Source organism: Mytilus edulis, chromosome 2 (assembly GCF_963676685.1).
Source record: "Mytilus edulis chromosome 2, xbMytEdul2.2, whole genome shotgun sequence".
Lineage (NCBI taxonomy): Eukaryota > Metazoa > Mollusca > Bivalvia > Mytilida > Mytilidae > Mytilus > Mytilus edulis.
This window is the reverse complement of record NC_092345.1, coordinates 72,249,831-72,263,736: the sequence shown is the minus strand read 5'-3', so window position 1 is coordinate 72,263,736 and position 13,906 is coordinate 72,249,831. Positions and strand designations below refer to the sequence as shown.

General features: G+C 32.4%; 1 protein-coding gene across 1 annotated transcript in view; it reads left to right on the top strand.

Moving 5' to 3' along the window:
- Nucleotides 1-13,906, top strand: part of LOC139512868 (tRNA wybutosine-synthesizing protein 4-like) — a 34,994-nt gene that overhangs the window by 2,120 nt on the left and 18,968 nt on the right. Inside the window, exons 2-6 of the mRNA XM_071300808.1 lie at nucleotides 628-752; nucleotides 4,018-4,093; nucleotides 8,601-8,684; nucleotides 9,007-9,121; nucleotides 9,866-10,013. Of these exons, the coding sequence (XP_071156909.1) occupies nucleotides 628-752; nucleotides 4,018-4,093; nucleotides 8,601-8,684; nucleotides 9,007-9,121; nucleotides 9,866-10,013 (548 nt within the window). The remainder of the gene's footprint in view (nucleotides 1-627; nucleotides 753-4,017; nucleotides 4,094-8,600; nucleotides 8,685-9,006; nucleotides 9,122-9,865; nucleotides 10,014-13,906) is intronic.

The following is a 13,906-nucleotide window of genomic DNA, read 5'->3' as shown; positions in this document are numbered from 1 at the left end:
TTATTTACAGAATTATATTGATAGAATTTCTGAGAACAAGAATCTTAAGCTCCTCTGATACTGATATCATAAATGTCACCAATGGGTCTTCAACACAGCGAGAAAGGCTGGCTTCAGCTGGCCCCTAAACAAAAATATGTGTTCAGTGAAAACGGATGTTACACTAAACTCATAAAAACATACAAATGAACCTAAATGTGAAAAACATACAAGACACTAACAAATGCTAGAGGCTCCTGATTTGAGACAGACATCATGGACATAAAACTTGTTGCTGGGTTAAACATGTTTTGTGAGATCCCAACCCTCACCTATACTTCTAGCCAATGTAGAATGAACAAACACACAGCAATACACACAGTAAATCTCAGTTTAACATGTTTAAAAGAAGTCTGAATTCAATGCTAGAAAAGTAGAAGCAGAATGACAATGATACATAGATGATACTTAGATTAGCAAAGGGCTACTAGCATGCCAGCTTCAGACCTCAATTACCGGTAAACTGATTGAAAGATTATGTCTTTATCATATGAAAATCAAGCACAATCCCTCCTGTTAGGTGTTTAGTATCATACCATCATAAAATAGAGAACACAACCTGTATCATGCCTACAATTTGTTATTCAGGTTCAAGGAACAAATGACAGTTCTATTGTCAGTAAGTGTTCCATGGCAACGGCTGGTTACTTCAATGATCCATTCTTAAAAGAGTTTGTTTCCAAGACAGCAAAGAGGTCTCCATTAATTAACAGGTAAATGTTTATATATAGAAAAGAGAGGATATTGGGTATCCATCCATGACATCTTTATTATAGACAATAGAATGAATCATTTGACTCATTTATTAATGAAATATTAGAATACAATTGAATAGTTCCATAAATATCTTCTACCTGATCCTACAATGCTTCTTTCCTTTTGCCAGTGTATTCTTTTGCTCACAGATACAATTAAGGCGAAGTGTACGTACATGTAATATAACTACTCAACATAATTTTTTTTAATTTTACATGTGAATTCTGCTTGTGAAAATACATGAATACATCAAAATATAAAATTAAAAAAAGGGGTAACTGTTTTCGTTTTCAAGATACAAGCTGTTGAAACTAACAGCATGATACGTCAGAAATACAAAGGATATATAGGGAAAATCATAAAAAACGGCAGATATTTTTACTTTTATATAATGATTTTCTAATTCGTTGGTCAACAGAATTTTTTTTAAATTCGAATTCGATTCAAAAATAGACGACGAATCCATTGGTGCAAAGAAAGTCCTTAGCAACCGTGCTGGTTTTCAAGCTATATTCTCTTGAAGTTTGATTTTTAGCGGAGAATTAAAAAATATTCTGCGACGTTATTGATGTCTACTGTAACGTCACCATAAATTCTACTCTATAACGCTTGATAGATGATTTACTTATTCTGAGATAAATGTCACAGTGCTAAATCCTTAGTTTCTGTGTAATGTTTTAATTTGTAGACGGAATCTGATTATTTTGTTCCGTTTTTTTTCTCTGTATAAGCTTTGTCCTTCCACTTATACACTTTAAAATTGTTTACTTGAGATCGATTACTCTTTACTATCGTTTGTACTTTTCACACACTTTTTATCCTAAAATTTTCAATTGCATAAAAAACGGGACATGCCAACGCCTTTCTAGTTCAATAAACATATTTACGGTTATTTTTCATTGCCTTCAAGATTACGCTACAAGATTTCATTTAAATAATATATTGTGGGGTCAATTCTGGTTTGATTTTAATGAGTATGATACGACTAGAAGCAGAATTGTCACTAGTTACTAAATATGAGGGATATTATGTACCTGGCCGCTCATGCATGAGACTAAAACAAAAACAGTTGCAGACTGACACAAAATAGGCCCGTGATACTAAAATTTCTGATTGGAGTCTGATAATTTCTTTGAAATTTTGAGATAGCACAGGAATACTTGTTTGGGTTCATGATAGACGGCACGAAGTCAATGAAATGTGACCATTCCCCGTTCTTGGAGTAAGGGAGATAACTTGTGTAACTTACGACGCATGTTTTGTATCCTGATTTCCGCTAGAGGCGTGCAATTACGTATACTTCGCCTTAAGGGCAAATAAAACAGAAGTGTGCTTCCTATTACCCTATATACCCTCCCTATTTTTTAAGCTAAAAAATAGCCAACCCAAAAGTGTTTTTTTTTTTTTCATTTTTCAATAAGCACTGTTAAAGTCAGAATGTCCCTCCAATAGATTCAATTTGAAAAAAAAGGTGAAATAAAAAAAATCCCTACCTACATGACCTACCTACCCTTTTATTTTAAAAGATGTAATAGGAAACATACATATTATTTTTGTGGGCCTAACATGGAAAATGAGACAAATGTTGAACTCCTTAATATACATGTTATAAAACAAAAGACCATCAAATTGCAACCAAGTAATTAGACAAAACCTTTGTCAAAAGATGCACGCATTTTTTTTCATATGCATGCAGTATACATTAAAGACTAGTATTTCTAGCCCAATTAGCAAGAATTTAGTTATTCTATCTTTTTTTATGTTTTAATAATGCAAAGATCCTAGCTTATCATATTTAGGACAATGTTACATATTGGTATTAGTTTTCTGATTGCTAAAGTCATGAAAAAAAAGTTTGTTTACAGCATGTATGATGATGACAATATGTTACATAGGTATTCAAATGACAGTTGTGAAATTATTCAATGGGAATCTATAAATAAAGGATATTGCAACAGATGTCACCACTTCTAATTTTCACTGTCATGACTGTTTATCTTTCAATCTGTTTTTGAAAGAAAGTCATTAATGAAACCAGTTTTACTTTATGGTTCAATTTTTTATAGCTCAATCTTTTTTTAATTTTATGTTGTTAGAGAAAATTGTTATTACCATTTGGGAATGAGCATTTGAGCATTTCTGGTACCATACATTTATGATTTGTTTCTGAAATGTAAACAATGTATAATGTTTCAGGTACTAATGTATATCTCATTTTATTTATAACCTTAATCTTTTTCTAAATATATTCTAATTTTGAGAAAATTGCCAGTTAAATGAATTGCTAAAGAAAATCTATGATCAGCTGTAGAATGTTGGTCCTGTTATTGACTTTTACCTACATGTATCAAAGATGCTTTCACACTATACATTGTTTGTTTGTTTGGTGAAAATCTGATTTCAGCTCATCTGGCCCAGAATTCATATTAAATAATAAAGAGAAACTGTAGTTCACTAAAATAGTCAGCAGAAAAAAAAGCAGTTTTGTAAATTAGTATGACCATGTACATTATCTTTACTTCAGTCAACTCCATTTAGGAGTAATTGCCCTTGAAGGACAAAATTGTCCTATTATTGCATGTTTTCTTGAGATCCTGTAGTAGGTAGACCTGTAAAAAAGCAAAAGTGATCAGTAGGACATCTTCCAAAAATCAAATGACCAAAATCATTATTTGACTCATTATAAGAGTTATTGGCCTTGAATATATGAGAAAAAAATTTATCAAGTTTTGCAGGAAACTATCTGAAATATTCTCATTGCATTGTACAAAATGTATTGATTTTTCAAATAAATTCCAATTACAAATTATAATTTTTTTTAGAAATGTAAATAATAAAGTTACATTAGCATTTAGGAAAAGTAATAAGCAAGATTTAATAGAAATTTATCAAATGTTTATTTAAAAAATTCTTAATAAACGAACATGAAGATAGATGTCATAAGTATTATGTTTATAAATCAGGAGTATCATTTATGGTCATTGGTATTCCAAGATGGTTAGATGATATAGCTTACATAAATGTTATAATATTCTACCCCTGTATCAACAAAACATGTGTGTTGCAATTTAAAATGGTGATGGTGGGTCATCTAAGTAAGAACTACGTGTATATGATCATTATGATTCCAAACAAGGGTGTATGCTACAGTTTGGTTAAAAGTAAGAATAAAGTGACCATAGAAAACAACTGTAGATTAAAACAGGATTTTATATCTTTCAGGGGATACTTCATCCGAGCAACAGCCATAGACTTTTTACTGAAGAAATTTCTATCATCAGATTCTAAAAAGAAACAGGTAAATAGAAACAAGAAAGCATGATCTCTATACCAGTAAAAAAAATCTGGTTCTTTTATTTTTCTTTCAGCAGGTCACTCTTTTAGTGGGTATTATGGGTATTATTTATTTGTTCCAGTGATTATATTTCATTAGTTATAATTCATACCAATATTTTTTTTGTAGAGTGCCTTTATACCTTTTTTTGAATGTGCCTTGTTCTATCATTAAACCAATGTACCTTTTTATACGACCTCAAATTTTTTTTGCGTTCGTATAATGGTATGATGTCATTGTCGTTTGAAGACACATTTGATGTCTGGACAATAACTTAAGTTTAAGTAAATGGATCTCTATGAATTTTTATTAAAAGGTTCAATACTTCAAAAGGAAAGTTAGGATTGATTTTGGAGATGATGGTCCCTATCATTTTGGAACTAAGGGCCCAAAACAAGCATTTTTCTACTTTCAGGATATCAACTAGTGTATAAGCATTTCAATTGCTCTGAAATTGTATCGCAATGTTTAATACCACAGGTAGAAGGTTTGGATTGATTTTTGGGGTGGTTTATGGTCCCAAATGTGTAGGAATTTGGGGCAAAAAAAGGGGCAAAAAGAAGATTTTTTTTTTAGTTTTTCAGTCAATAACTTGTGTTTAAGTGTATAGATCTCTGAATTATACCACAAGTTTCCATACTACAAAGGAATGGTTTTGGGGAGGGGGTTATGGTTCAAATCATCGAGCAATTAGGGACAAAAAAGGGGGAAAACAAGGGTTTTTCTGGTTAATTGACAATTTAGAAAATTTAAAAGCAGTGAACGGGAGGTAATCAAATTAAAATTGAAAGAACACTGTTATATATATGTTTGATTACCTCCCTCACAATGCTTGAAAATTATGTATTAAGAAATGATGATTGTCTTGAGATGTGTAGCTGTAAATTTATTTTTATAAGTTACTGTTTATTAATATTAATTTTAACCATGACTGTATGTCATTTTATATTTTAATATTTTATGATGTATATAAATAAGTAGTTATTGTTGCCAACTCCATTAGAAATTTGAATTAAGATTATTTTTATACGACCGCAAAAATTGAAAAATTTTTGGTCGTAAATTGGTATCACGTTGGCGTCGTCGTCCGAAGACATTTGGTTTTCACACTCTAACTTTAGTAAAAGTAAATAGAAATCTATGAAATTTACACACAAGGTTTATGACCATAAAAGGAAGGTTGGGATTGATTTTGGGTGTTTTGGTCCCAACAGTTTAGGTAGCAATACACAGTTAGGAGTTTAGTTTCGCATTTTTCAAATAGGAAAGTTATTGTGTAATAAAATTCATTTTTAGACAGCTGAATGCTAATTTAGCCTTCAAAGATGGTTAATAAGAGCATCAAGATTATTTTTTACATGTTTTATGGGCTGTTTTCTGTTTGACAATCCGTATTTTCATAGCTAGACTGGCCATCGGTCCAGAAATTAATGTTATGTTTACAGACACTTTTTTTCTACACAAAGTTAGACTGGCCATCGGTCCAGAAATTAATGTAATGTTTACAGACACTTTTTTTCTACACAAAGTTTTTGACGCAATTTTACAAAAAAATGAGACAAAAGACATATGATTTTCATTGGATTTGCTGAATGATATATATGTACACAGTTTCAGAAAAGGTATTACTTCAAGCGATTGAAATTCTACTTTTAGCCAAATTTTGGGGAAACATGTGACATCTTTTCCCCCCTTTTTGCAATATTTTATAACAAATAAATGCAGATTGTTGCCATGGATACACCCAAAAGAAATTATATTTTACCATTTTATATACTGGATATAAAATCTATGGATGATTCTGATTACATACATATGCCCATATATGACACAAACAGTAAGCTTTATATTGCAAGAAAGCAATGAAAAGGGGATGGTAAAATTTATAAGAGCAAATTTTAATATTTTGTCCTAACTGTTTATTGCTACCTTAGGAATTAGGGGCCAAAAAGGGTCCAAATAAGCATTTTTCTTGGTTTTCGCACAATAATTTTAGTATAAGTAAACAGAAATTTATGAAATTTTAACATAAGGTCTATGACCACAAAAAGACGGTTGGGATTCATTTTGGGAGTTTTGGTCCTGACGAATTAGGTGCCAAAAGGGTCCAAAATTATACTTTGTTTGATTTCATCAAAAAATAAATTATTGGGGTTCTTTGATATGCCAAATCTAACCGTGTATTCAGATTCTTAATTTTTGGTCCTGTTTTCAAATTGGTCTACATTAAGGTCCAAAGGGTCCAAAATCAAACTTAGCTTGATTTTAACAAAAATTGAATTCTTGGGGTTCTTTGATATACTGAATCTAAACATGTACTTATATTTTTGATTATGGGCCCAGTTTTCAAGTTGGTCCAAATAGGGGTCCAAAATTATTATATTAAGTATTGTGCAATAGCAAGAAATTTCAATTGCACAGTATTACGCAATAGCAAGAAATCTTCAATTGCACAGTATTGTGCAATAGCAAGAAATTTTTAATTGCACAATATTGTGCAATAGCAAGAAATCTTCAATTGCACAGTATTGTGCAATAGCAAGAAATCTTCAATTGCACAGTATTGTGCAATAGCATGAAATATCTAATTGTACAATATTGTGCAATAGCAAGAAATTTTCAATTGCACAGTTTTGCGCAATAGCAAGAAATATTCAATTGCACGGTACTGTCCTGTTTTTAAATTGGTCTACATTAAGGTCCAAAGGGTCAAAAATTAAACTTTGTTTCATTTCAACAAAAATCCAATATATGGGGTTCTTCAATATGCTGAATCTAACCATGTATTTAGATTTTGGATATTGGACCATAATAGGTAAATGTCCAATTTAAAGTTTTTAAGTTTAAGTTCTTGACCTAATTCATTCTGTGTCCGAAACCTATGTTGTGTCAACTATTTAATCACAATCCCAATTCAGAGCTGTACATATCAAGATTAAATGTTGTGTCCATCTTTGCCCCAACTGTTCAGGGTTCGACCTCTACGGTCGTATAAAGCTGTGCCTTGGGGAGCATCTGGTTTTAATAAGGAAACAGGGGAGGTAAGAAAAAAAATGTGGGAGAGGGGGCTAGGGGTGTTAAATTTGTCTCATTTCAGATTTCAGAAATTAAAAAGAATTTTTCACAAATATTTTATTTTGAGGGGATTAATATTCAACAGCATAGTGTATTGCTCAATAGCAAAAAAAAAATTAAGTTCATTAGACCACATTCGTTCTGTGTCCTATGATGTGTCAACTACTTAATCACAATCCAAATTCAAAGCTGTATCAAGCTTGAATGTTGTGTCCATACTTTCCCCAATTGTTCAGGGTTCGACCACTGCGGAGCGAGCATCTGGTTTTCAGATTTGAGAAAAATGCACCTGTGACCTGTCTGTTTCAGAGTAATTCCCTCTGAATTTTATTTTTTTGCAGTTTTTGGCTGAACATTATTGTGAATAATGTATAAGCTAGGTTAACTAAATAAACTGCCAAAGAAATAAGCACAGCAAGATCTATTAATCCTTGAAATATTAGAAAAATATGTCATCCTGTTACTGAGTTATTGCCCCTGAAATATATATTTTCACTTTTTTTGTAGTCATTTTTAAAACTTTGAAAACTATAGGAGGTAGGTTAATACTTTAACTTTAACTGCAAAAATAATCAGCATCACAACATGCACAAGAAAATGTAGTGAATGAAAAGACAAAAAATTTGCAACAGCAAAGTGTATTGCCCAAAAGCAAACAATTGAATATAAATTCAAATCATATAACCAAATCTAAGTTCTTTCATTACAATTATTCTATGTCAGAAACCTATTATTTGTCAAATATTTAATTACAATCCAAATTCAGCCCTGTATCAAGTGCTTATATTGTGTCCATTTCATTTTTGCCCCAACTGTTCAGGGTTACACCTCTGCCTTTGTATCCATCTGTGCTCAGTGAAGCAATTTATATCATTAGGTGCAGTGTTTGATTCAGATTTATCTATTGATTTGTATTAGGTGCAGAGTTTGATTCAGATTTATTTATCTTTTCAGATTTTACCATTAGGTGCAGGGTTTGATTCAGATTTATTTATCTTTTCAGATTTTATCATTAGGTGCAGGGTTTGATTCAGATTTATTTATCTTTTCAGATTTTACCATTAGGTGCAGGGTTTGATTCAGATTTATTTATCTTTTCAGATTTTACCATTAGGTGCAGGGTTTGATTCAGATTTATTTATCTTTTCAGATTTTATCATTAGGTGCAGGGTTTGATTCAGATTTATTTATCTTTTCAGATTTTACCATTAGGTGCAGGGTTTGATTCAGATTTTATTTATCTTTTCAGATTTTATCATTAGGTGCAGGGTTTGATTCAGATTTATTTATCTTTTCAGATTTTACCATTAGGTGCAGGGTTTGATTCAGATTTATTTATCTTTTCAGATTTTATCATTAGGTACAGGGTTTGATTCAGATTTACTTATCTTTTCAGATTTTATCATTAGGTGCAGGATTTGATTCAGCTTACTTCAGATTAAAATCTCAAGGACTTATTGATGATGTTATGTTCTGTGAGGTAAGTGTTAAAGAATAAGAAAAGAAAATCAGATTTTCAAGACCATAAGTATAATTCATGAAAACAAAAATATCTAAAGGTCAACATTCTTGTTCTTTCTATTGAGAGATGCCTTTAATTTCAAGTCAGGGATAAACAGATTTATCAAATAGTAAGAGTTACCTTAAAATTGAGAATGGAAATGGAGCACATGTCAAAGAGACAACCACCTAACCAAAGAGCAGATGACATCAGTTGATTTAACTTTCCTTTACTATTGTTTTACATATTTAAACAGTATAGAACTGATATTGTTGTACAGGACTTAAATTTATTTTTACAGATAGATTTTTGTGATGTAGTAAAGAGAAAACACACCGTGATCAGTACAAACTCTACCCTAAATAGTTTGATACCAGGATATTTCACACAGTCAGAGAAAGAGGATCCTTTGATTGGTATGTTTTCTATACCTGTGAGTAGTCTCCCATTTGTGTAAAGAGTTGTCTCCTCTTAATACATTAAAAGTTTTCTTTTTGAACTATTTTGAGGAGCAGGATTGGTAAAAATTAAGGAAAATGGTTTATCAATTCATAACATAATATCTCTAATGCACTTGACAAAATCAAAAGCAAAGTTACCTCCCCATAAGCTTTTATAATGAGATTTTGTTATATCTTTTTTATGCCCCACCTATGATAGTGGTCTGTGCCTCCGTTCGTCTGTTTGTTCCTTCGTCCGTTCTTCCTGCTTCAGGTTGAAGTTTTGGTTAAAGTTTTTGGTCAAGGTAGTTTTTGATGAAGATGAAGTCCAATCAACTTGAAACTTAGTACACATGTTTCCTATGATATGATCTTTCTAATTTTATGCCAAATCAAAGTATTGACCCCAATTTCACGGTTCACTGAATATGTAAAACGATAGTGCGAGTGGGGCATCCATGTTCTATGGACACATTCTTGTTTTCAAATTTCATGCAAATATTTGAAACTTTTGTCACATTTTCCTCTGCCACTACTAGTCATATACGTTCTTAATATATGTATGGCAATCAGTATCACCTGGTTATGCCTTCCTCAGTTCAACATTGTAAGTTCCTTAAATATTCAGATTCTGCTTCCTGCTGCTTGCCAACATCATTGATTGAGGGAATAATTAATTAGCAATGGTTTTTAAGTACAACTTCTTATTGTTATTTCCAGAAATAAACACAGATGGATATAAGTTGCTTGGTGTGGATCTGACCCAGCATAATACATTGGAAGCCTTATTGAAAATATGTGGTATAGATTTTGATAATCCAACTTTGCTGCTATCAGAATGTGTGTTGACCTACATGACAAAAAGATGGTAAATATTATGTTGTCTTCTGATTGTTTGCTCTCAGAATGTGTATTTATACCTACATGACATAACGATGGTAAATATAATGTTGTCTTCTGATTGTTTGCTCTCAGAATGTGTATTTATACCTACATGACAAAACGATGGTAAATATAATGTCTTCTGATTGTTGCTATCAAAATGTGTATTTATACCTACATGACAAAATATGGTTAATATTAGGCCAAGATTTTTTAATTTGTTGGTTTACGAATCCGCCGACCCGATTTTGCCGATTTGAAGAATAAAAACAAAATTGACTTTTCATGCTTTTTTATTCCCGCCGACCCTAACAAAAACGTTATCTCCAAAAAATAAATGAAATATTATTTTTCTAGGAAATGAAATGCATTAAACACTAACATAATTGATTACACTTTCTCTTGTGAAAACTAAAACTTTCAATTTACGTATCTTAAAATAGGCAAATCAATCATAACTGACCTTGAAATGTCTTTTGCACAAATAATTTTGCGGAATGAAACCTGCGTTTAAAACCCATTACACATGAAGTTCGTTTCCCGTATTTGTCATCATTCCGTAAGATGCATCATCTAATAGAAAATTGGAAAATGAACTTGTCCAACCGTGGAAGACTTCAAGTTGAAGAACTTAATGAAAACAAATCCTTTCGAATTTTCTTCAGACTTGTGTCATTGATAATAAAAACAATTCGTCCATTTGGATATAAAAAATCGGGAATCCATGACAACTGATGAACTCGATATCTATGGAAAGCCAACGGGGTCAAAATTCTTAATTCGTAACTTGTCAATTTCTAGCTGACATGTGTAATTTCATAATTCTTAAGGCGTAAATTGTCAGTTTGTAACTTGTATATTTGTAATTTCAAAATTGTTAATTCGTGAATTGTCAATTTGTAGCTTGTATAACTGTGTGATTTCAAAATTCTTTATCAGTAAATTGTCAATTTGTATATTGATGTTTTGTAACTTGTAACTTGTCGATTCGTGAAATGTTGATGTGTGAAATGTCAAAGTGTTAAATGTTGTCGTTGTATTATGCTAACGATCATTATGACGACAGATGGCGCTCGGTTTCATCTTCGTGTACATAAGCCATCTGTAAGTAGGAGCACCTTCATAAGGAGTATATACCTAGTAATTTAAATCAATTATGTTCACCAAATGCCGCAAAAAAAGAATGCATGTTTACAGGATCCCAGTTTTATTTTGTTTACGACAGGTGGCGTTTCGTTAAAACGTAAACTATATAAAAATACATCCTGATGATAGTTCAGTCCCTCCACGTAATAGATCTCTCATAATTGCCAGGTAAATTAAATAGTCTGTTTTTTTTCCAGCGGAATAAAACGACAGAATTATTCAAGTAAATACAATAAGGAGATGTGTTAATAAACCGTATGATTGCAAATGAGACAACTATCCACCTAAGTTCAAATAAAGTCGATGTAATTAAGCAAGTATAGGCAACTTACGGCCTTCAACAATGAGAATAGTGTATACCATAGCTAGTCGTCTATAAAAGGCTACATCATTACTTGGAAACCCAGGTACTAGTAATAAACAATTTCTGTTAATCATTAAATGCTACTATCGGACCATTTTATTTTGACCGGATGGGATAGGGCTGACAGTTATAAATATATATTATTATCGCTATTTTGTGCATTTTTCTTTTGAACTTTTTTTGTGATAATTTTCATATCATGCTTCTCGCATGAGATGGAAAAATTATCGCTAGAAACTAAGGAGGCCACGTGGCGTTGCTAACGAAATTGACATGCAATTGACAACGTCGTCATAGTTAAAATAGCGATAAACAGATTATCATTGGTCATCTCAACTCGATTGCTTTTCTCACTTTCGCTGTACCAGCTCAAGCGAGAAAATCAATCTCGTTGAGATGATCAACGATAATCTATAAATATACATGCCAACTGAACTATAATTCTTGTCACAAAGCTTATGAATTGCCGCTACCTGATTTTTCGTTCTATAAAAATTTACAACCAAAAAGACCAAAATGTTCCCTATCCCTCTCAACTGCTGCTCAACGCCCAGTACTCTCGGTAAAATCCCCAACAGGTGCCACCCCTCCTTATAGGCCGGCAACCCGACCAAATCTAATATTTCGTCGATTGGATTGTTTATTAACCGAGTTGATTAACGATGTTAATCAATAAAGCAATTTTTTTTAATGTGCATTTTATATGAAATTAAAAATATTTTGCAATGAGTTGGTAACAGTATACTAAATATTTCCTGCCCATATGTCAAGAAATGACGCTATTGACAAACCATGTTGTATTCCGCCTGGCTCTTCTGCCGAGCGGTGAGCCAGGGTCCCAGGCTTCCCTTTTACTCTTCAAAATGACCTAAGACATACCCCCCAGGGCCAAACCCCAAATAATGTGCAAAGATTATCATGGTGAAATACAATTAGGGTAAGTATATGCATATTGGAGATAATTGCTTCTGGCATGCAAATGGCGAGATGGTGAAATCTTCTCTGACAAGTCAAAGGGGTAGGGTGTCACTTTGGCTTAAAGTAGGTGTAGGTTAGGTGTTCAGTGAAAAAACAGTTTCATAGTTTTACGACATTGGTAATTGACAAAATATTCAGAGGGGACACCTCCTAGTATATTTCGATCTATTACCAAGATCATCTTTATCTAGGAATACGTTGGGGATACCAATACTGGCTTTAATACAATGGTAGAGAGAGCGCCGTCAATGCATTGGCGGTGCACAAGAGCAGTTTCTGATCATGAACAGCTGTCAACGCTCGGTGTGAGCACTACAGACTATTGTGGTGTTTTGCTCGTTGAGATCTTAAAACACTTTGTGTAGTTCTTGACCTGTTTTTTCACAACATTTCTTGACTGTATTCTTTCAAGCTTGTTGATGTTCATAGATGTGTAGGGGTCCCATACTATTGAGCATAACCCAATATTGACCTGACCAGTGAAATATATGTGGTTTCCTTGCATTACGATGGACAATATCTCAAATTTCTTATCAGGAATCCTACTGTTGAGTTGGCCTTCTTGGCTACGTTGCATAAAATTATTAAACGTGTTGTTTTCAATTTTTTACATCACTGGGTCGATATCTCTGCTGGTGGACAATCAGTCCCCTGAGGGTATCATCAGCTCAGTAGTCAGTACTTCGGTACTGACATGATTTAACAAACTTTTCTAAAATTGTCCGTTTATAAATTTTGAAATTATTAAGAAACTAAGGTTTCAACTCCCTCGGGTAAAGTTGACTTTAGATGACTTTGGCTATTTATTTTATGTATTTTTGTCATACAGCTCTTCAACGGTTTTGGTACTTATACATCCTCGGATTCAAATGTTTGGCTTTGAGCGTTCCTGATGAAGGTAAATCCAGAAAAGCGCTTCGGATGCATAAAATTATTAAAGGTGTTTTTTTCATTTGTTTGCAAATATGTAAGGCCATCTAAAGTCCCAATTTAGTTTTCTGGTTCCTTAAGATTTTATTACAAAATATTGCGTATTCAATACAGTTTTGGTATAAAGTATATATTAACTAAGTGACTCATTTAAAATAATTTTTCATTCAATTTGTTATGCAAAGTACAAATATTATATAAAACATTTGTTATCTTCATTACCCAAGAGGCAAATTTTAGAGATGGTTCGTAGCAGCTTTGGTGACGAGTACAGTAAATATAATATATGTTTATTCGAGGTCACCTCTATATAAAACTGAGTCCCTGGTAGACATGCCATATAAAACAAACAATATATTTTAAGTCTATTATATGTATGTGCTGTATATAATTGATTTAAATTAGTAAGGTACAAGTATATATTCCATATTGAGGTGCTCCTACTTACAAAAGAAGAAACC